This window comes from Cygnus atratus, chromosome Z (assembly GCF_013377495.2).
Source record: "Cygnus atratus isolate AKBS03 ecotype Queensland, Australia chromosome Z, CAtr_DNAZoo_HiC_assembly, whole genome shotgun sequence".
In the NCBI taxonomy this organism is placed as follows: domain Eukaryota; kingdom Metazoa; phylum Chordata; class Aves; order Anseriformes; family Anatidae; genus Cygnus; species Cygnus atratus.
In genome coordinates this window covers 13819612-13844676 of record NC_066396.1, presented here as the reverse complement: position 1 = coordinate 13844676, position 25065 = coordinate 13819612, and the positions used below count along the sequence as shown (strand labels likewise).

General features: G+C 36.7%; 1 protein-coding gene across 1 annotated transcript in view; it reads left to right on the top strand.

Moving 5' to 3' along the window:
* FYB1 (FYN binding protein 1) overlaps positions 1-24865 on the top strand; it is a 68308-nt gene extending 43443 nt beyond the window's left edge. The window contains 18 exon segments of the mRNA XM_035563809.2: positions 2246-2426; positions 4105-4163; positions 5697-5716; positions 6491-6537; positions 7996-8113; positions 9687-9843; positions 11048-11111; positions 11113-11181; positions 14136-14164; positions 15335-15404; positions 15969-16109; positions 16829-16857; positions 17918-17984; positions 19375-19480; positions 19804-19966; positions 22610-22643; positions 23801-23832; positions 23948-24865. Of these exon segments, the coding sequence (XP_035419702.2) occupies positions 2246-2426; positions 4105-4163; positions 5697-5716; positions 6491-6537; positions 7996-8113; positions 9687-9843; positions 11048-11111; positions 11113-11181; positions 14136-14164; positions 15335-15404; positions 15969-16109; positions 16829-16857; positions 17918-17984; positions 19375-19480; positions 19804-19966; positions 22610-22643; positions 23801-23832; positions 23948-23970 (1409 nt within the window). The 3' untranslated portion in view covers positions 23971-24865.
* Positions 24866-25065: the final 200 nt, after the last annotated feature.

Genomic DNA, 25065 nt, shown 5'->3' with positions numbered 1-25065 from the left:
GATCCCTTCTTTAGTTTCTTCATGTCCAGGTTGACCCACTCAGTGCATGTTACATTTATCTATCTTCCTTATATTTATGCACAAGGTCCAGACTACTTTCTTGTTCTCTTTTATGCTGCCTGGATACTGGCCTAAGAAGCACAGCAAGCACATAAAGTTAAATGTCAGGAGCTTTCAATAACTGGAGGATAGCAGATAGCTGCTTTCGTAGGTCTTGCAGGCCTGACATGTTGACCAAGGACCTTCCTGTAGTAGGGAGAACTACCATGGTAGTAGTCAAACACTGGAGCTAGTTGCCCAAAGAGGCTATGGTAACTCCAGCCTTGGAAGCAGAAAACTCAGGTGGCCAGGGCCCTGAGATCCTTAAGCTAGTGACCCTGCTTAGAACATGAACTTGGGCTAAGTGGCCTCTAATGGTCCCTCCCTGCCCAGGTTGTTCAAGGATTCTGTGATTTTTGCCAGTGTATTCTGACTATAGTGTAGTTATATGGGGACAAGGAGAGGCTGGAAAAAATCAATGGAATAGAAATTATTTGAAAATTTTTAACATAAAGAAACCACATTTATGTTAGGAGGCTTCTAAAATCAGAGTAGCTAGAGTCTGGGAGGTTATCAGGAAGTACTATTCATACAGGCTTTCCCAGCTCCAAGCAGCAATGTCTGCCATCATTGGAGACAGGGTACAAGACCAGTTCAGTTTGTTCTGGTATTCTGTGCCTAAAAACAAAGAAAACCAAACTAGCATAGCAACTTCGCTACCACATTCATGTCTCCTAAGTAATTTAAGGACATAAGAATAACTCTTGCTCCTATATTCTGCTTCCAACAGTGATCTGAAGTGGAGAAATGCAGCACAAACTATTTATTTGTCCTGTGATTTATTGTTTAGCAGAATAGGCTTCACGCTCCTCATTGTGTCTCATTATGTTGTTAAAATAGCAACAACGACATCATCCTGAAAGGGACAGGTAATAGGAGTCTTATTATTTTATTATTATTTTTTTTTGTACTTGCTTGCATCATGGATAAATTAAAGATTCTGCTTATAAAAGTTATGAAAAGAGAATCTGTGCAAGAAGTTGTAGCATTGAAAATCAGACAACCAAACAGCTAAAGAAAGCTCTTTTAATAGTCTAACTAACTTTCAGTCTGGGTATTAAGCATTAGTAAATATTTTTAGTTCAGTGTTTGAGACGCTTTTTTTTCCAATGCTTTGAAGATTTTTTTCTTGACAAGATTTTGATCTTCAGTATGCAGGTGTGAACTTGAAAAAAACTCCAGAAGACAATGGGGTTCTTTTTGATTCTTATTGGTTTAACTGAACTGTGAATTTGCTTTTTTCTTCTGCTCTCCTCTTCCTTAGACTTTGTTGTACTTTGTTCCATACAGATGGGGACAATCCCTTCTGGGTAGCTTAACGATAGTTGAAACACAATTCTAGACTTGACAACATGGTATCCAGGCAGTGATTTCATTTGATTGTGTGTGAATAACTTCTCCGAATGTGAACTTTCGAAGCCATAGTTACCATGGTTTTGGTTGTGGCTTGTACATGGGGCATGAATTCGGTGCAGCACACACGCAAGCCAGCCTACTCATGTAATTATGGCTGCTGTGTTTCTGGTGCACTGCATCATCTTGTTTTTAAGACTGCACCTGTTTGTTGAGGGTGTAGCTTCTCAGATTGCCACTTTTCTAGTATGGGCTTGCTAGTGTAGAATATTAAGTCCAGCCTTTTACAACTTACATTACAAATCTATTTGCAGTTGTAGAGATAGCTGTACAGCTTTTAATCAATGCCAAAACGTCTTTTTCTTTCTCATGCCCTCCCTTTAAACTTTGTCTCTGAGCAAGAACTCCAGTGAGACTGCACTGCTCATGTGACACTTTGCAGCTGATCTCTGCAAGAAAATTGTAGAACTAAATGATAATGTGAAAGCACAAGAACTTATACACTGGATGAACTTTTTTTTTTTTTTGTGTCTCATTTTTGTGTTTTTAAAGACATTTTCAAGGCCTACTGTAGGCAGTAAATTCTTCTAGGCAGATCCTCTCTCCTGTGGTACAGGAAGGCACCAAGTATATCTAAGAAAGAGGTTCACAAAATATATTTGCTTTAGACAGTGTGCAATAGTGATATTTTATCCTAATACTTCACGTAAACAGTGAGGTTTTTATTTTCTTTCCATCTTGAGCTATTTGCTTGATTAATTATTCTGTCCTGTTTTTGTTGTTATTTTTTCAGGCCCTAAAAATGAAGGTTTTAAACAGCCAGCGCTCTCCTCAGCAGCAGCCTCGCCACCTGCACCTCCACCATACTCTGCCATGCAGTTGCCACCTCCTCCACCAGCCCTTCACCCATCCCTGCAGGCCCCAGCAGCTCCCAGCCTGCCTCCCAGGAACATCAAGCCCAGCTCTGAAACAACGTAAGTGAACATAAAATATGAGATCTTTCATTTTCTCTCCTTTTTCCACCTGTTACTGTGCTCATGCTGTAACCTGTGAAGACCATCTCGCAGATCTCTGGGTGCACTGAGCTTCCATGCTGCTGTGCTTGTCCTGCCCTTTCCCTGGCCTGTTTGGATATGTTTTTCATTAGCTTGGACTATTTAGTCATTTCACTAAATAGTCTTATCTGCAGGGACACTTTTTCTGCCCTGTTGGTGAGGGGGTAAGGGATGGAGCAGACAAATACCTGGCTGGGTTTTATACTCAAAAGTAGTATAAAAAGATTTCTTACTTTTGCAGATAATCATTTGTATCAATAGCTGAACCTTTCCCCTGCATTTTTCTTGTGGGGAAGGAGTCAGGAGGGTCAGGCCTTCCAGCCGATACCCTGCTTTGCAGCCTTGCAAGCCTGAGGAACTGAGCTCAGCGCTGGTTGCGAAACCGCACCACGGGATGCGGCATGGCCTGCTGTGACAATATTAGAAGCCACTGTCACACACCGGGCTCCTTTTCTCTGCCCTTCTCCGAAAATCCTCGTGCACATCGGGAACCCTCCAGCGGCGGAGGGCTGCAAGCGCTTCGGTCTAGCGTGAAAACTGGCCGGAAACAAGCTGAAGATAAATACCGAGCCTCTCTCCAGCCAGTAGCCGGAGGACAAGGAGAATATACCGCGGCGGGCAGGGGCGAGGTGCCGCCCGACGGGCGACATGCGACAGGCGACACCCGAGCGTCCCAGCCGCGCTCGCCGCCCCCTCTAGCGGCCGCAGCTCCCCGGCAGCAGCCCCCGGCCTGATGCTCGCCCTGTCCTGTCCGTGCCCCTATCCCACCTCACAGCACCCCTCCGGCGAGGGTAGGCGGCCCGAGGCTTCCTTCGACCGCTACACAGCCTTCGGAAGTGAGAGGCCCCTGAAAATTGCCGGCTGCAGTTAAAGGTCCCTAAACTGCCAGCTGTATCTTCAGCTTCTTCCTTCTCCGGGTTTTTTAATCCAGCACCAGAACCCTTTCACCCAGCCTAACCGTATGCTGCGGTTATGGAGCACTGGAACAGGCTGCCCAGAGAGCTTGTGGAGTCTCCTTCTCTGGAGATATTCAAGGCCCGTCTGGATGCCTACCTGGGCAGCCTGCTCTAGGGAACCTGCTTTGGAGGGGGGTTGGACCTGGTGATCTCTTGAGGTCTCTTCCAACCCCTACAACTTTGTGACTCTGTTTCTCTTGCCCCTTGTATAGATTTTAAGCCATACAAGTCAAGGAGCACATCTTAGAGCTACGTTTAGCGTTGTACAAAAGTCTGATGTTCCTCTTGTGCACTGTGCGAGGAGCCTGCACCTGCGAAGATGGTTAAAAAAACCCAACTCTTTCCAGTCGGTAGGCCCGTCTGCCCATTATATATTTCATACACTACTCATCACCATCGTGTCTGAGGGCCTTTGGCTCCTTTCTCCCTTTACACTCATGATCAAGGTGTCTCCACCTGAAAAACCTACTCACAGTCAGGAAGAGACATTCACGGGTACTTAAGGAGCACATAGGGCTCAACAGAGCACCCAACCATTCTATAAAATAACTGAAAAAAAAAAGCACCGGAAAAATGGTAAATGAAAATGCAGTCATAAAACCATCTAGTGGTTTCACATGTTCCCTTTTTCATACTTGCAGAAGTCCAGACAACGAAGAAAATTATGATGATGTGGAATTTGTTTCACAGAGTAAGATGGGTACGTTCTGAAGCTGTAAGCATATTGTATTCATAAGATAAGCAAAAGCATATTGTGTTCGTGAGTGAGTTGTGCAACTAATTATTCTGGTACTGCAGTTTTATGGGCTAAGAAGGTTGTCTCATAACACTAATTGCTTTATAATTAATATGACAGACTCTCAGGAACTGCTTTAAATATCTCCCTTCCCTTCTCCTGCACCCCCCACCCCTTTCTTTTTGTTGTTGTAAATATACTGGAACTAATATAATAAATTACCAGATTATAATAAAATATAATAATATAATAATAAAAAATATAAAAATATAAATATATATATAAATAAAATAAATAAAATAAAATATAATAAAAATAAAATATAAATTTAAAGATAAATATATTAAAATATAAAAATATAAAAAATATTAAAATATAAAATATAAACATTAAGATTATTATCAACATCATTATTAATATTATTGTTTTAATAATTAATATTGTTAATATTAATATTTAAATGTTAAATATAAATATTCTAATTTGTTAAATTATGCTAATTATATTAATTATTATAAATATTATGATTATTATAAATACTAAGAATATAAATATAAAATTATAATAATAAAATAATAAATTACCAGATTTCAGAATCTGAACCAAAATGAATGCTGTTCTTTCGGAGCTGAAGTTGTGTGTTCTGGCAAAACAGGCACTGTTTTATATGTGATTAAAAAACTAATAATAACTTCCTGATTGTGCTTTTAGTGTGGCTTTGTGATCTGCCTTCAATTGGAGGCAGAGAGTCACTATGTTGTACCAGGAGCTGCCAGAGAAGCAGATTGTGACACAAAGAATTTCAGTCCGCCTTCTGATCTCTCCTCGGGAGGCACTGGTCTGTGCCAGGCACAGTATGCATCGCTTAGTGTGCTGACCATCCCTCTGTACAACAATGTAGGCGTGGAGCTGAAACTGTTCCTGAGCTCTTTGCTTACCTAATTTACCAGCAGAGGAAGCAGCAGATTTAGTGGTTTTTTTCTGCAGAACAGGGCAGAGGCTCACTTAAAGAAAAGCCTTTCGCCACCTTATTCAGCTGTGGAGTTGGTGCAAGCAAGTTCTTTGTGGTCTATCCAGACTGATTTGTTTTGTGTTTCTTTTGTTTGTTTGTTTGTTTGTTTTAACAATGATTTTCTTGTATCAGTAGGCATTTTTTGTAAACAAATAGCATAGGTAGGTTTATCAATGACCCTGATGAATAATTAAAACAAAATTTTCCCTTTCAAAAGTACATGGTGAGATGTGCTAAGTTATAGGAAACAAGTGAAGTGTTTGTACCAGGTATTTCTAGTTTACAGCATAATGTAAAAGCAACCTGGAAAAGCTCTGATTTTTCACTTTCATATCATTGAACGCTAGAGCCTACATGTATTTCTAGTTAATACTAATAGTGCTGTTAGCAGTTTGTAAATAGTTAACACTATAATGAACTGGGTTTTGTACAGTAAATAAAAAAATTAATATCCCCCTTTTTTTTTCTTTTTTTTTGTCATATAGCTCCTGGAAATACAGAGGCGGTAAGTGATAAACTTATCCTTTCCAGTACAAACTGACAAATTTAGTAAAATCAATTCAATACATTAGAAAAGTAATTGCAGAATGAATCCAACATGTTGACAATAAATTGTAGAAACACTTACTGTGAAGGGCAGAAATAAAACCAAGTAAGCTGAGCAAACTGGAACTAATTATAAAAGCTGGCTAGGCACCAAAAGTAGGTTTCAAACACAAAACAAAACTATTTCTTCTGACATTTCATTTCATTTCACTGAGATTTTCCAGAAACAAGGGCCTGTTCTATTCTAGTAATAAACCACTTGTTTCAATTAAGCACACGTTTGTGTTGGTGTCTTTAAGCACCTGGCTGTACTAGGATTAAAACAGTCTCTGAGACCTTAATCTGAATCCTATTTAGATCCCTAGCATTCCGGTTTAACTACTGCTAACCCTGGCGCCTTCATCATGGCAGTGCAATCATCAGTGCAGATAAAGACTTTCCAGGACTAACACTGCAATTAAAACATCCCCCTTTGCATTAAGCAACGTGCTAGTGTGACGGTAACAATCCAGGACTTTAAAGCTGTGGTATTATAAAAGCAAGGATGAGACAAGGAAGGAGAGAATTAATGGGTTTGAATAATGTAGTAATTTGATTTTGGAAGATTAAATGAATTTGTATTTACATCTTGCTGTAAATGTTTTTATACAATTTGTATGAAGTTTACATAGCCCATTTTCTTCATGCCTTTCCAAATGTATATAGGCCATTGAAAACTGAAATTTTCTTACAGGGCCAAGGAAGTGATGGAGAGATGTATGAAGACATAAATGAAATCAGGTAGAAATTTTAAACCCTGTAGCCTATTGTATCTTTATTACCAAAAGACTGCTAGCAAAAGTACCTCACCTGGCACAGAAGTGTGATTCCACTGCAGCCCCTGCCAAGCATCATTGTATTCATTCATTTCACCTGGAGAAAATCAGGTTGTTCACAGATTATTTCCCACTTAGATCCAATATGCCCTGGGGTGGAAAAATTCCTGTAATAAAATCATGTGATTACTGTGATCTAGATAACAGAAGAGTCTGATTTCTGATCTAAGGAACATGTGTGAATCACTGTTTGGAATTACAGCCTAGGAGCAAAAGTAAGTTCAGCCCCTAGATACTATGGTCACAGACAGATTCTTTTGTTGTGGTTGCTTTTCTTGCTTTCTACATAAATGTACCTAGAACTCCTATAAGCGACCAGATGTACAGGTCTCATGGTTCACGTACCCTGGCATATCTGCAGAGCCAAAATAAGAGTTCTGCTGTCTCTTACCCTTTAACCCCTCACTTAATGGAGTCTCTCACCCCACTAATATCTGAAGCTATCGGATTCATTGTGTGGCAAGATCCAAATAAATCCTCTAAATTGGAGTAAATAGTCTAAAGTTCCTACACCAGAATACCTTGTTTCGCAAGTAGAATGACTTTTAGCAGTAATTTATTGTTGAATTCTCTTTCACAGATAATTTTAAAACTATATAATCAAAACAAGTGTTCCTCATTCAGACTGTATTTTTATTTATAGATTTTTAATTTTTTTTTAATTTGATCATTTCTGTTTAGCAAAAATACCAAAAAAGGAAGAGAAGAGAGCCTCACTTAATCGGTTCCATAGGGTCTGTAAAGAATAGCTCTTCAAGTAAAAATGCTGGCAGCAACCTACAAAGCTGTAGCTATAGTCCTAATTACTTCCCGTGGCCCACATCTCAGTACCATCCAGGATGCAAGTCATGACAGGTGATGTACCCTGGTGTATTGGTCACACTTACGGAGCAGTGCAGAAGACTGATTGCCATTTGCTGTAGACCACTGGAAAATCTTTCAGTTAGTTTTAAAAAAGCAGTCCAGTGATAACTCAGGCTTCAGGTCTGGCTTCATCAACCACTGATAGCCTGGGTAAGTATTTAGCAGCTGCAGACAGTGCCACAACACCGAGATTACTACCCGTTTGCCAACTTGCTTACCAAAATTAGCTCAGATGTGTTTGGACATGCACATGCAGAGCCAGTCTCCCTTTCTGGCATACTGTCCTCTTGAAAACAGCCGCTTTAAATTATGTAAGTAATATAAGAGAAAGGGCTGCTTCCTCTGTCTGTTGCAGCCACATTTGGGTTTAAACATGTATCTTAGGTTTCACTGGGAGAAGCCATTTTCTATCACATGTAGTTTTTAATTGGCCTTCAATAAGAAAGCTCTAGTGAGATTTGCTTCACTGCTATAGTCTGTCTTGGCAATGCTTTTCTAGACCATCGAGAGAAAAAGAGAAGAAGTGGGACAAGGAAGAAAAGAAAAGAATGGACCAAGAGAAGAAAGAACAAAAGGAAAAAGAAAAGAAAGAGCAGGAAATAAGGAAGAAGTTCAAAGTAAGATTTTTGTTTTGTAATCTGGGCAAAGATGTGTAAGAAGTATTAGTTAGCATTGTTTAGTCCAAAATATGCTTTTCAGCTGTCTGCAGAACTATTTGTCATGCTAGGTAGGTCAAGCACCTTGATAAATCATGAGTAAATGTAAATCTACCCTTTTATGTTTGGCAGTACAGAGACTGAAGTCAGTACTAGGAACAAGGAAATTTTTTCAGTGCTTATATAATTTTTGCTAAAAATCCCTTCTCATGTTCTTTTTATTAAAAAAAAATACTTTTCTGTTTAAAACACATTTCCTTCACTAAAATTACGTTAAAAGCCCTTTACAAAAGTGTGAATTGGGACAAATATGCTTCATATTGTATACAACCATATCCAGCCCTTAAGAGCTTTCAACATTAAATTGCAACACATTGCCCTTGCCCTGGTCTCCAGCCCAAGGGGACTTCCAGACTAAATACGGAGGAATGGAATAGGATACATTTGCAGGGGAGCTATAGTCGTTGTAAAAGCCCAGGTGCTAAATAATGTGACAGTTGTTTCTTCTTTATATCATTTTTATATAACTGGTGGTCAACGTGCTCCTGCAGTTTATAAAACTGCTAGTCAGTCATTTTCTGCTAACTGATGCTTGTTCTTGATGTTCTTGTTGTTCTTCTTTCAGTTTCCTTGTATGTAGTGGGTGGCTTTGTTTTTCTCCCCATCTATTTTGCTCCATATACAGTAAAGCCATTGTGATTCTCCCATATCATGGCCTTGGGCTGCTGAGATGAAGAGCAAATATTAAAGGAAAATAATAATAATTAATAGTGGTTTAGCCGGTGCTCGTCAGGGGGTTGGCCCCATGTTGACTTTTCAGACCACTCCCCTAAGTGTACGCACTAGCACACTGGAAGCTTTTAGACTGCAGACTGCTCTCTTGTGGATGTTAAAGTGTTGTTATTCTTATATGCAAACAAATGTATTTAAATCGTATTTTCTTTCTAGTTGACACCTATGTAGGGATGGATACTCTACAAGACTGCATATACATTAAAGCCACAGAAGTTAAAATCCAAAGAACTTTCTTTTTAATATGTACTAAAGATCTCAAGGAGAATCCTGAATTCTAACAAACAGGGCGATCATCTCTTTGGGGGTACTTTTAGAATCATTTATAAAGCATAATTGTAAGCACAGAACATTATGTGAAAGACTTGTTTATCTTAATGAACATTTATTCATATGAGTAGTTCTACTGGAACTATGTGGGGCTGCCCATTGGAATCAAACACAAATCTGTTCTGTGAAGAACAGCTCTACAGATTAGCCTGTTGGTTTTAGTCTTCATATTTCTGTGTTTCTGTCACTCCTTCAGCTACTTTATCACTATGCTGTTACTTTCTCTTTTCAAAGCCAGTTTAAATTAATAGTTGGGAAGCTGGGAACAGGAGTAATGTCTCTTTTTCTAGAGTATTTAAATGTTAATGAAACGAGTTATACAACTATCATTATATTATCTTTTGCCTGAATGTTTAGGAAAGAAATCCATTTTTCCACATCTGTGACTTCTTTTGCTGCTTCTTCTCTGCAGTTAACAGGACCCATCCAAGTCCTTCATCAGGCACGAGCTCGTGTTGACAGCAAGGGAGGGAAGAATGAGCTGACTGTCAAACAGGGGGATCAGATTGAAATCATTCGCCTCACAGACAACCCAGAAGGAAAGTGGCTGGGCAGGATAAAAGGATGTTGTAAGTTCTGCTCCTTCACTGTGTTTCTGAATGTTTTCGCTATTAGACAGTGAACATGTGTGCGCATGCAGCATTACAGCAAAGAGTAGCCTTAACAAGGCTTAGTCACTGGCCACCAAAGCAAATAATTACTGCAACTAATCCATCTGTCCTTACCTGGCATGCAGGGCTCAGTTCATAGTTATTGTATAACATTATGTAACATCAACAGGCACTTGAATAAGTTAAGAACGAGAGGTAATTCCATGTTATCTTTTAAATTAACATCGGAATTTGGCCCTGTGGAAGTTATGAGGTTGGCTTTTTCATAGCATTCTATTATAAATAAAATGGACGTGCCTAAAATAAGGTCTTGTTTTAAGTGTTTTTGGGTTTATCACTAATTTTTAGATTTTTTTTGTCTGAAATCTAAAATCTTTCTCTACTTTTATAAATGACCCCCATAGCAGTGAGTCTATGCTGGTGATCTATCTCCTGGTTTATAGCAAAGATATTAAAAGACTGATACGTAAAATCAACAAAAGTCACTAAAATCAGTAAAAGTTATTAAAAGCAATAGCTAAAATTCTGAGGAGACCAAAATGACAAGTTCAGTAAGAGTTCACACATGAATAACTGGACAATACCAGCTGAGCACTTTCTTTAATGTCTTCTAACATCCAGTACTATAGATATCTTCCTTATGGGGAGAGGATGAGAGAGCTGGGACTGGCCAGCTGCTCTGCTGCAAAAGTTTCTCCTGAGCCAGTACACTCAGGAGTATAACCAGTTCTCTTTGGTGAAGTTCCAGGGACAAGGGGACAGTACAGATCCAGTGTGTCTACCAACTCAAAGTACAATCCATGCAAAAAAAAAAAAAAAGTCTCTCCCTCCTTATGTCCTGTCAGAATCTTTGTCCTTCCCTGCTCCTTGCAGCCTGCACAGGAAGTTCCTCAGGTGTAGCTGAGAAATAAATAAAGATGAAGTTAACTTGACACCAGCTGAAGAGGGCTTGGGTAGAGATCTGAGACTTCTGAGATTTGTACATATGTGGGCAGATAGAGACTCAAGCTGAGGTTGCTTCGCATGACACTTTTTTTTTGAAGTTTTCAAAGATAGTCCAATACAGTTCAATCACACTGATTCTGAACCTTCAGTTAAACTAATTCCTTTACTTCAGGCTTTCAAACTCTATTTGCTTAATTACATGGTTTCATTCATTTAGATGGTTACATTAAGACGACCGTGGTGGAGATTGATTATGACTCTTTAAAAACAAAGCAAAAAAACCGCTGTGAAACAACCAGAGAGTGACCAAGAAGTATATGATGATGTTGGAGAACAGGACAGTATTAGCAGGTATGTAAAAGGAACACATTTAAGGGAACCAATGAATCACCACAGTCAGCCTGGAAAGGGGAAGTTTTACAACAACAAAGTAGACTGTTGTGACAAAAAAAAAAAAAAAAATCACTTATATGAGAAACATGTAACTGAGCTATTCACTCTGAAGTAGTCAGAGGAACAAGAATGTATTCTGGAGTCTAGCATCTATAAGCACTCATCCTCAGGAAGAATCCATGTTATCCATACTATAGAATCACAACCCAAAAGAGAACAAAACACAAAACGTGCAGGACTCACAAATCACCTGCAGGAAGTGCAAGTCTCTCCTCCCTCTCTTTCCTTTTTTTTTTGTCTCTGAGTCACATATTGCATTTTCTAATGTGTAAGAATAAAGGACTCCAGAAGCACTCACTGTTCTGGGAGACCCTTTCTCACCCTCACTGCTCTTAAACTATGAGCCTTACTACCTCTTTACCTCTGAAGATAAGGGATTTCTGGAAGAGTGACTGGAATGACGCTTAGGAAGAGACTGTGGCTAATGTGGTTAGTCTTCTCTATAAAAACAAACAAACGAAAACTATCAAACCCCCTGAGATGGGTATGAGATATACTTTTGACTTCATCAGAGTCATAGGATGGGTTGGATTGGAAGGGACATTTAAGGATCTCCAGTTCCAACCTCTCTGCCATTGACCCGGACATCTTCCACAAGATCAAGTTCCTCTACAGAACACCCTCCCATGCATTTGTGATGCAGTGCTACATTGCAGCCTCTCTACTTCAATGTACCATATTTTTAATGTCAAAGGGATCTGCAGCTAGGAAAGTGCCATCTGCAGCAGATATCAAATTTACTGGCAAGGGAATATACACGTGATCTTGTGACAGGAGCTGAGGCTACCACGTGACCCAACAAGAAGGTAGTGCCTTTGTTACCTGGCCTCACATAAAAGTCTGCCTCTGTCACATGATGCAAAAAAACAGTGCTCATTCCCCATCACATGTCCTTATGTGCAGACTCACATATGCTGGGATTCAGATAAGAGATCTGCATACAGGTATAGAAGATTTCGATGTTATGTTGCAACTCCCAGTCATTACACTTGGCTTTAGTGCTTCCCAGAACCTTAGCTCAGAGATCTGGCTGGAACACAGGGACCACAGCTGTCTTGCTGCTGGGTGCAGATGATCCTCAGCTGCTAGGACATCCCTGTGAGTTCTAGAAACAGCACTTAGGAAGATCTGCATTTGTGGTGACACTCTTTAGGTAACAAGTATGTTTATACATCTCATATTTTTGTAGGTTGATGATTAACATTTTCCCTCACTGTGCGATGGTCTCATACCATGGTAATGACAGTCAGAAGAGTTACTTCAGTTATTCTAGGTTTTAGGTAATCTAAGCATTAGGCATTCATTGCAGAGATATTTCTGGCCAATCCATTTCACTATGGCAAGCATTAAAATTAACAACCTCAGAGCAAGGAATGTAGGAATATCCCTTGAATTCAAAAGCAAACAAGAATACTTACACTGGTTCTTATAAAATAACAGGTTAAGGAACTTGGATGGATGAATGATTGTCTCAGATTCATTAAATCCTTCAAGTTGTATTTCAACATTTTTATCTTCTCTAGAGATTAATAGCATTCTGTTCAGTTCATGAGCATGAATCGTTAGAAGGTCTGAAATGCATCAAGATGTTTTGAAACCACTGTAAGAATGCCATACTATAAAAAGCCTCTTGACCAAACAGTGCTATCTCATTATCAGTACGATTGTTAATATTCCAGATTTAATAAATGACTAGGTCTGCTGTGTTTCAGGAGTTGTTGGCACAAGACTTTAACAAATATCTTGCTTTGACGTATAAGTTTAAAAAAGTCTTTGACCTGGAAATAATCCCAGTTCCTATAAACCTAGGAGGTTCTTTACAATTACTGTTAGAACATTAGGCTAATATGGAATCCTTGAAATGTTAGAAATGTGTAGTCAGGGGTTTAAAGCACCACCTGGTAAAAGACAGTTGAACAATAAGTTCACTTGCTTACCATTTCATCTCACAAAAATTGCCTCATAAGTTATGAATAAAGGGAGTGGATGCACTCTCAAGTAATCAGTCAGGTTATTTTTTAATTCCATCAAGTTCAACTACATGACCACTTGAGATCCCTTCCAACCTGAATTATCCTATGGTCGTAAGTTATCTTTCATGTTTAGTTTAGCAATATGTATATAGAAATGTAAAATATGTTCTAAATACTGTAAATCATTAATAGTTTTAGACATCAGTTTGCATCTCCCTGAAATCAAGATAAAATATTGCAAATTCCCAGTAGAGCCACTTACCAACAATTAGGGCTAAATGTTCTGCTCATACAAAAATATGCACATCTATTGGCTTCAACTATGTGTTGATTTATGCAAATTTCCTTCAGAGCTTCACTTAAAATACACTGTGTCCCTTTTGCTTTTGCATTAAATATAGAGAATATTGATAATTCCCCCTTTTGAATTATTGTGGATAGTATTTTAAAATATTTTTCTTCTGGTTTGTAATGAACTATTTCCAATGATAAAAATAGAGTACTTTTCCTGAATTCCTTTACCTGACTCTGCTAAAAATTAATCCATCCTCATCTTGGAGATAATTCACTCACTAATTCGATGGCACATTTTCTTTAGCATTAGTAAGAGTGTAACTACTATATGACTGTAAGAAATCAATGTGTGTGGTGAAGGCAGAGTGAAAAAAAAAGAACTGGCACATTTAGTTGTTGTCAACATAGAACATACAAGCCTGTGCCTGAGCTTTCAGCATAGAATTAGTAGTGCTCAGCTGACAATATAGACAAGGAGTGCCAAAGCCAAAGTGTTTAGAACTAAGACCCACAAAAGCATGGTGTTTTCTTTTTCCAAAGAATGACTGTTTTTCTCTAAGATATCTCTTGTGTTTGTTTTTCCAGTCAGAGTGGTGGTCGAAATGGAGCTGGAAGTAAGTTCTACATGCACTTTTGGGGGTATTTGTTTCTGTGTACTGCTTACCTTCAAATCCAGACTTCTGCAGCTTCCAAATAATGCAGTAATTATCCAGAAGCATGCTAAATGTTAGCTAATAGACAACAAACAGGGAAGTATGGTGGCCAACTTCACTTTCTTTCTACCTATGTGATCCACTTGGGATGAAAATGTTTTGTCTTCTCACACTATGTATTGGAAGCATGCCAGATTACAGATCATTAAGGTTTGTTTGTTTGTTTGTTTGTTTGTTTTGTGAGAAGTTAAATGATTTCACAAAACACCAGATGTATAACTGGCAAATATTAACATGATCGAGAATTTTTATCCAGAAGTGCAGTTCTGAAATAGCCAGTGATATTACCAATTAAAGTTACATTTTGCTGGCAAGGTTAAAGGGAACTTCAGTTCCAGAAATACTCTAAAGTCCTAACCAGTATGTCTGCAGCACTTCCACACTGTCAAAAACAGACATTCAAACTGGTTTCCTCTTTGGTAGCACATATATTTATGTAGCATTCTCCGTTGATCACAAGAGAACAGCTCATCTTCTCAGCTTAGAGTTTAGATACTAGTCATGGGAGAAGCATCCCCTGGCAGTCCTGAATGAAGCTGCTGCCAGCTAAGTACAGATTTCAGTCAGTACTCTGACCAGTGGCTGGAACTGGACGTGGAAACTGAGCTAACCCTGCACTGAAGGAGGTGGGGCTCAGAGGTCAGATCTGCCACCAAAATGGGGAACTTACATTTCATTTGCTTCTGACATCTGTGGTGTCATTTGCTGGAAGTGTTGTTCTGACACCTTCAGCCATGGTTAGTCTCAAATGAAAATGAAAAAGTCATCATAACAAATGGGCCCAAAACAGCTACTTAGAATTTCATCAGACAAATGCATTTTTTTTTTTTCAGTATTCATCCTCTAATTATTGGCAGTGTCACGTTTAAATTCTGTGGATGACGTGCCCAACTGGGTTAAGGCTAAACTGCTGTTTTAATAAATAGTCTCTGCAGGTCTACAGAAAGACCCCATTTACAAGGATATTACACACACGTTGCAGACATATCTGACATGCTGAGGCCAGTAATTAATATGCTCTTCAGGAACAATAAATAGAAACGCATTAATTCACTGTTTGATCTGTTAAAGAGATGTTCCCACCTCCTCCTTCTGATCAAGAAATTTATGATGGTGTTGATGATACCGATGCTGTTACTAGGTATGTTTTCATATCATTTAAAACATGTGTCTTTAGCAGTGTATTATCATTTTGGTTTTTATTATTCTTAAATTTGACATAATAACTGTTGAGTCAAGTATTGGGATGATCAGCAAGTGGATATACATCAGGATGGATACATGAATTTAAAAAAAAAAAAGTTATTTTGTCTTTTGGAGAAGTTTCATTTCGTAATTAATTTTGTTATGTCAGAAAAAAAAAAGAAATAAAAAAAAGCTTCAGTCATGCAAATCCCCAATAGAAAAATAGAATAGCTCTGAAATGAAAACAACAAAATAAAATAATAAAATGCTAGCTTGCTGAGTAACAAGACGAAAACAGACATCTGGTAGACAAATATAACTATTTATATATCTCAATATCTATGAAAAATCTAAAATGCACACTTGTAGTTTTGCATTTTAGACAGTAAGTGTCCTCACTTTGTGATATATACATCATTATCATTAATGAGAATTATGTGCATCAATCAAGATTTTAAATTGGAGCATTTAAAAAGAATGTTACCTTTTACATTGTGATAATTGCATGCATACTCCAAAGGTCTGTATCACAGGATGAAGATAAGAATGATACCTGGTCCTGGGGAATCTTGAAGAAGCTAAAGGTCAAAGATAACAAAAAAAAAAGTATACGAGAAAAAACTACCAAAGTCAATGGGGCAGAAGATAATGGAGATTTGTTGTAAGAGTCTGCTAGGAAATCACAGTGCACATTAACTAATTCTAATAAAGCATTGATTACATGCTACTAACATGTTCTCACAGCAGCCTAATGAATCATGCATCAAATTGCAAATCAGGATGATACTTTTCTGAAGAAAAAAAAAATGTCCTTATATTGATCACTTTTCTTTTCAACTTCATAACATAATTACTATGTTTACAAGCTGTATTTGTTGCATGAGCCTAGTAACTAAAAATATAACACTTTGTTGTTGTTGTTGTTATTGAAGAACACACAAATAATGCATCATCTCTTTTCCACTCTGGTGATGCAAGTTTGTTGTATCCTCAGTTAAAATGAATGTTGCTCACCAGTACAGCCAAGAAAAACTGGTAAATCTAATACCATTAATCCAAAATTTAGGAATAATAAGCAACAGAGAAAAATGCAAAGACTGTCCTCTCCCCAACTTGCCTAGAGGTTAGATCAGGAAATAACATATTTACTACCATCTTTTCTCATTCAGTTCTGAACTAGTTTATTTTGATCCACTGGTAAAAATACATTTAGCCTGTGAACTATTATTATTGCTAGTGTCAGCAGAGCTTCAAAATGTCTGGAGATTACTTGGAGCCCTTGTAAGTTTTTCAAAGGATGTAAATGATGTGAAAGCCTATTAATGTGATATAAATACTAAATGAGCATCTCCTTTTTTTTTTTTTTTTTTACCCAAGCAGGTCTCCTTCAACAAAGCAGTTTGGAAAAGGTAATTAATAGTCTGTGGTTTTGTCTCCATATTGATTCATGATCCTTTTTTCTGCATACATTACTCTGTATCATGTTAGTCACAAAAACATGTCTAAGGAAGGAAACAGGATTTTCCATTGCTTATCCAGTTCCAGCAAACAATTTTCATATATTGTGTCTGATTTGGCTACAGACAAGGAGATATCAATATAGTGCAAACTTCCTAGAAAACAAATTAATGTATTTTTAAAGTCATGATGTTGCTATTTAAGACTTCCACTTGTTCATTTTATTTGGCATTAAGTATGAATAGATAAACTTGGAAAGAAACACTTAATGAGAGACTTCAAAAGAATAATGAGATGCTTGCTGTTATTTTTATCACTTGCAGTGTAAGATAACGTATACTCATAAATATTGTCTCAGCCACAGAATAAAAAGCAAATTCTTACAAGTTGTGGCTGCTGCCTGAAATGAGGTCTCAACCTTGTACTGTGACTTTTTCTAGCCATGGATTTGATGAGTTAAATAATTGGTTCCTTTCTACAAATATGCTGGATATGATTCAAAGTATATTCTTGCAGTAAGTATTCTTTCCACTGCTTTGGCACTGCAAGGTGATCTAAAATCTAATATATGTGTGATTCATACCCAATTCTAGGCAATGTTACACTGACCAAAGTGCTATGGAAGTACGTGAGTTTATATTAAAATCAAATCCTAAATATATACTTTGATGCAACACAGTGGGAAATAGACTAATTAAAATGAGGATTAAAATCTATTGCATTAGCCAACATGTGCAAAAACTTGCTTCAGCTTAAGAAGATTAAACTATCAGTGAATACCTATTATTATTCATAAAGAGTCTTATTATGAAAAGGTTTGCTGGTATATGTTTTGCACAGTAGATTGTTACTACAGTTACTACAGAAAGTAAAAAACTACAAAACTTGCTGCGGTTTTTTGTCAACTTATATATTCTATTGCAGACTATAACATAATGTATTCACTACTAATGTTTTCACATTCAGAGATAACATAATGATTTTGAATCCTTTTACACATTATTGTTTCAGATTGTGGAGACAGTGATGTTTATGATGATGTAGATTCCTCAGACTTTCCTCCACCACCTGACTTCAGGCAAGGAAAACAGGAATTACTTTTCCAATTAGAAATCTTTAGTACACTGTGGCACATTTTCAAAGTGTTTACTAGAGGCAAATAGTATGCTTTATTTGGTGGTGTCAGGTTTTGTAGTTCTCATAACCTTGCTTTTGACAATGGCCTTTATTACAGACTGTAATAATAATGGTATTAGACTGCAGAATAAATAAGCATGTTTTGAATTTCAACAAATTTAGCCCTTGAGGGACAAGAGGTGTAAATGAATGAGTGACCTAAAGACCCTTCACAGTAGATTCTTTGCATGCAGTCATCTTTCTATCAAAATCTGGAGATTCTAGTGGATATGTATTGCACTAGATTTCAGCTGCTGCAATATTTTATGAGAAAAGGAGATAGTGCCCTACACTACCAGTATGAGACACATCTGGAGGTGTAAAGTTCAGCTTGGAAAATTTTATCCCTGTACCAGGAAGTCACAACCATCTCTGGAACACAGATATGTTATGAGCACAGATGCATCTGTGGAGCTGACTGCAACATGTCACATTCTGCTGTCACTGATTTCACTCAGGTGGAGTTACAAGCAGATTGCACTACAAAAATCTAGTCTAGAGGCATTAAAACAGAGAGATCTTTCTGAGCTCTATATCCAAAGGAAACAGCATGGCCCGCCTTAAAGCTAAGTTATTTCACACACATACATTCACACTCAGTGAAACTATCATCCACAACTCTGCAGAGAACAGGAAGGATTAGAACACAAGATCAGACTTTAAATACCCAGGTACAGCATCAGGAAGGGCAGTTAGGACATGAAACCTTTTCTTGTTCATTGGCACAAATCAGGTATCAGGGATGTGAAAAAAGAACAGAACTCTAAATAGAGCATATAATGCAGATTCCCTGGAGTAGCAAGTTCTTCTTATGGGCACAAAAGACTAAGACAGCTATTGTATGAAAGGCTAAGGTGTTCCAGCTGCCTCCAAAGTGGGACATGTGTTATTCAGCCTATTGCCCAAACATACCTAGACTTCACAAAAATTGTCCTTTGCCTAAACAGTCTAAAGTGATGGACATTGTTTATCTAAACTATTTTTGGTAGATGTAAAGTTCTCATTGCTTTAATGGCTAGATACTTTGAAAATTTTTCCATATTCACTGGTGTAATAGATACATTAACATCAGAACTCATGGAAAAAAAAAAAAGAGTCGGAAAGACAACCCCATTTTTTTTATTTCTTCTGCAAACAAACCTATGTTGTATTATCCGTGTCAGTTTTGTAGAGTGAAGAAAACATACTTAAGACACGTGAAAGGAAATACATTTTCACTAAAATTACCACAATGATTGTCAATACCTCAAATGTGTTACTAATTTTGTTTTATTTGTAATGTCATGTTTTAGTTCACCAAAACCGGTAAACCTTGGAAAAGGTAAATCAGATGAAAAAGATCCACAAAAGCTTAAAAAGATGGAAAGAGAAGAGAAGGAGTTCAGAAAAAAGTTCAAAGTAAGTTTTGTTCACATAAAATATAAAGACTAATATATCCATATGGTATCCTCAAATTTGTAAATAATCCATTATTTTGCCTTTGACAAGTGAAGCATTACTACTTGTAAAAATAGTGATCTGAGCCCTAGTAAGTGCAAATGGCAAGCCTGGGCACATACAAGATAGTATAAACGATGATTTGCCTAGTTTTCAAAAATCTATGAATAAATGGGAATATATTGTTATAAAAATGCATGATCATAAGATTTACCTTATAGTGTTTTGTTGTTGTTGTTGTTGTTTTAATCTGGCATGTCTTTCTTTTTTTTTTTTTTTTCCAGTTTGAAGGTGAAATCAAAGTTCTTTACTCTACCACCACAGTCCAGGATTTGCCCCAAAGGAAGTGGGGATCTAAAGACTTACAAGTTAAACCAGGGGAGTCTATTGAAATTATACAAAATACAGATGATACCAAGGTGCTGTGCAGGAATGAAGAAGGAAAATGTAAGTCTTATTAAAAAGCTGTAGTACAGAATGCATATGTGAAAGTATAAATTAAAATTTAATTTAATTAAATTGTCAGAGAATACATGACTCAGGACATCAAAAAAAAAAAAAACTCTTCCTGTCATACTAAAGTCTGATGTTTGTCTTTCTCTTTGTCCGATGGTTGACAGGAGTTATATAGTTATATTGTTGTTATTTTATTATTGTTACTACTTACAGTAGCTCGCTGAGTATGTTAAAAGTGTCAGAAGTTAAAAAACTTAAAACTCCAATAGTCAAGACATACCAAACGTGAGAGAGATCACAACTTATTTATGTAAACCTTGCTTTGCATTAGCTAAGGAGATGTTTTTGTTGCTTCTGTCTCCCTCCATTTGCCAAAAATAGTATTGCTGTGATACCCTACAAAATCTAGTAAAACAGTAAAATCCTTGCTGCACCTCTTGGAAGTTCTTGCCCATAGATTGCAGCCAAGGGAAAATCAATGACGATATTCTTCCTTTGGGTTGCCGGAGCTGGAGTTTAATCTTTTCAACAGGCTGTGGGGAAAACTGCTAAAGTGTCTTCCCCCTGCTAGCTGATCCAAGGCATATGTCCTTGTTGGCATCCCTGCCTGTTTTGGGAGCTGCACAAGGCCTTTCAGTGTTTCTTTGAAACCCTTGGACAGGGTATGCATTGGCAGAAGTTTTTGCATTCTTTGGAGAAGTCTGGAGCATCTACTGTTGGTTTCGGTTTCTTAGTATGTTTCTGTTTCAGTGCTTTTCAAACCTCCTCATAAAAATTCACCGTGTTCTAAAAGACTATGTCCAAAGTGGCAACATCTTTCCACTTGCCTTTGCTTTTAACCATTGGCCTATGTAGAAGACAGTCCAAAACCATACACCTCTGACAAGGATTCAGTCAATTTCTTTCTATTTCTTTCCCCTCTGTACTCATCTGTTACAATCTGGAGTATAGCCATCTTCCTGGCAGGCCTGCAGGGTGAAGAAGAATTTCTTGCATAAGAACACAAGTTTTTCAAAATATGTATTGCCTTACAGCAGCCACTTTGCAAAGTGAGGCCATCGATGTCACATTTTTTGAATCAAGCTAATAGCAAAGCAGAAAGTAGTTCGTGTTGTCTGTTTTCCTTACGTAGTCTTCAAAGCTTTTCAAACAGTAACAGAAGCTACTGCTTTGCTATGCATAAAAGAGCAAAACAAATAAAAATATCCTCCATGAAAACCTCTGAATATATTTCTGTCAATTTTCACATTAATTAGCAAAACTGGAGTCCTATTTTATTTAAGTACATGACAGTTGTGGTTATTTTTCTAGTTGGAGTATCCTCATATCTTAACTTTACCTTTTGATGGCCAGATAGATATAAAATTAATATTTACATTTTTTTTTTTTTTTTACTTTCTTTCACATTAATTTTTCCATTTGATCTTTAACTTACAGAGCACTTCCATGGTTTCATGCCTCTACCACCAGTTAAACAAAATTAGGAATTATACTGTAAGGTCTTCCCACCTTGTTAAGCAAGGACTGATGTGCTTAGGAACATATTTTTTTATCACTTATTTTTATTTACCCTAAAAGTCCTCCTTATTCTTGCTTTTGTCTGAACCACATACCTTTTGAAATACAGAAAATCCTTCAATTCAATTCCGTAGATTTTTGGGAAAAACAAACAAACAAACAAACAAAAAGTTCATATGAAGGAAGAAATAATTCCTGTAAGTAAAACAGTAAGACCTGGAGATAGACTGATCTGCAGGATCACCACCAGGCATACTAGCAGAAAACTCATACTTTCTGTAGTCTACAGTGGTTCTTCTGAATACATGAAGCAGCAGCAGCACCAAGAATGCAAGAATGCAAAGGATGTTTACAAGTAAAGCTAATAAATTTATACTAAAAGTAATTAATATGGCAGTGTATGGATTACTAAAAACATGTAGTTTTACTGTGGCCATTTAAGCCTCTAGGGAATAAAATAGGGAAACTTTTGCAGTAATTTCAAATCTAACATAAAATGACATTTCTACTTTAAAACTTTTTCTATCTTTGTACAAACATCCCATTGTTTAGCTACAAATATGTAATTGCTGTCATAGCTTTCTCTTTGCTTGGTATGTTACACCATTTGACAAGTATTTCAGCTGATGTATTTTTCCAAAGACAGCAAGTACTTTTTTCGAGGGATTAAATTTGTTGAAGAAGAATATGTGTAGTTTTATCTGATTTCAATAGCAATGCAACAGAGAGATAGATTAATTCACTACTGAACAGCTTTTCTAAGGTATTTTCATATTTTTATACAAATATTCTTTACCAATTTAGATACAATTAAACATTTTAAACAATTACAGTTAGTAATAATTCATTGGTGTATATATCTTAGAAAACATTTTTGTCCCTGTAGGAAATATAAGGCACCATGTTATATTAAACAGGTAGATAAGAACAATTAGACATAGCAAAACCTTGCATGAACATGTTACATAACAACATACATTGTTATACATCTGTATATCTTCCTATCTGAAATATTTTAAAGATAAAAACTACTTTTCACTAGTGCTAGCAAGAGAAGAAATATCATGAATACTTAAATTTAACTTAACACATATAACATATATTTCTGTTTTACAGATGGGTATGTTCTGAGAAGCAATTTAGTTGAGAAGTAAGTTATCTTTTTGAAAAAACTGTTTTAAAGATATACTTTGTTCTAAACTGTTTGTTAAATAAATATGAAATTTATTTTTTTCAGTATGTCATTTTAGTCCTTTAAAATTAGATATTTTAATGAACTTTATATTTCTCAAGAATTAGTCATGTAATTCTATGCTGGAAATTATCCAGTACGCCATTCCTCATTGCTTAACCATAAACTCTTGTTTAAGCCTTGAAAAGATACATAAATGGAGTATTATCAGGACTACAGTCTATTACTAAAGTGTAGATTAATGTGATTAGGTGTATTGATGCCAATTTAAAATGTTTAACTAAAATGGACCAAATTTTCATTAGGTTAATTTTTATTTCGGTCTCATTGGGATTGTGCAGGTTTGGCTCCATCCCTCAGAATAATTTTACGGTTGTAATCCAAAACTCTCATCAGACAGAGCCTTTCCATTTCCTTTAATGTGCTTTGTGCAGGACCTCTAAATATCCAATCAGATGTCAATTTTAGAATCCAAGCCTTACGCACATGCTTAGCTTACAAACATATATAGCTTTATTGGCTTCAAGGGGACTGTCCATGTATCTGACTGACGTTTTGAAAATTCCTACTTATGGAGCAGATATCTTTTACAGACATTACCTGAATTCATTATGCAAAAAGCTGCTCCTCCAAAACCATTATAGTATTGCCAAGTACAGAAACAAGTAAGCGTTTCAAGACCATACTGATTTTTTTCACTCATCTTTCCCATCTTTGATTTTAAAAAGATCATTCAGTCTTTCATTTTTAATGCAAATGCCTCTGTTTTTTTTTTTTTTTTTAGAACAGCTACCTTAAAACATAATTAAAAAATATATATATCTTTTAATAAAGCATTGATTTCACTTTAAAAAGAAACATATCCAGTTTTACCCTTCACTGAAGCTCCTTTGGCCTCAACGTCCTGCTCAACACTGTTTTATTACCTAAATAGCAAATGAATACTTGATAGCATGTCTGCACCATACTGCTACACCTTTTCATAGCTGCATGTAAATAGTAATATCTGATGTCTCCATTTTTAAATACATTATTTTTTATTTATTATTTATTATTTAAATTTAATGTATTAATTATTAAATACATTTATTTTTTATTTATTATTTTACTTACAGTGATGGAGAGATTTATGATGATATCGGTGATGGTATGTTGAACATTTCAAACAATACAATAACTATATTAAATTACTACAAATAATTTTATCCTGACTCAAAGCACTACACGATACTAATATGTTTGGCATTCCATTTCCATTTCAGATTGCATCTATGATAATGACTAATGCAGAATTCTGTGACAGTAAACGTTTCACTAAAGACCAAAATCAATTTTGGACTTCCTAATTGTCAAGCAAGAAGCCATTAAAGCTGATTCCAAGTTAATCAGTTACACTCTTCTAAATGTACATTACTTGTTAATCTTTTTGTAGGATTTCAGGGGTTTGTCCTCAGTTGCTTTGTAAGATATATATAGTGCCATTTATCAGAGCAATTAAACTATGGGGTATATGAACTAAAATTAAAGTTATCATCTTCCACTTCCTTTCTACACTGGTGACAATCCATACAAAAACAATTCTTCCTCAATTAGCTACACCCAAAGAGGCCAGTTCAGATCTGTGAAGGATATAGAGGACAACAAATCCTGGGAACAGGTTTCACTGCAGCTCTGTTCTAGTAAACAGCAGAGACTGTCACTCTGGGGATGAGAGCATCCTGAAAAGGAATGTTTCTTTTGGGGATAACATCCTGTTATGAAAACAGGAAATCAAAAGTGGGCATCAGTTTGCTGACCTGCTCTTCCAATTGTAATAGCATTAGCTACACTGACATGTACAGCCATGTGACTCCATTACTGAAGTTTATTTTTCTGTGTTGTACTAGTGATAGATTACAGTTTCCTAAATTTCTCTTTATTTTGTAAGTACTTTCTGACTAATATTAATAGTAAAACATTAACTAGTTACGTTACGTACAGCACTCTGAGATATAAACCATAGAAGAGCCTGTTTTATAGTGTAGTGTTGCTCAGAATATCTTTGCAATGTTTAGGTTAAGATTTAATTTTTGTTTAGTTTAGATATGTTGTTATCACTATAGTAATGTAGGCATTAAAATGGACTTACAAACTGTTTGGAAATAATTTCTATATTAAAAATATATATATTTATCACACCATTTTGATGCTATCTTTTTTTCTAACTAGTTTCTAGCCTGAGTTTTCTGCCAGTGTCTGACAGCAGCAGTGTGTGTACCTGTGGGAGGTGCAACCAGGTCCAATCATAGAATCATCTAGTCTAACCACTCCCCCCACCACTAATATCACCCACTAAACCACATCCCTAAGCACCACATCAAACCTTTCCTTAAGTAACCCC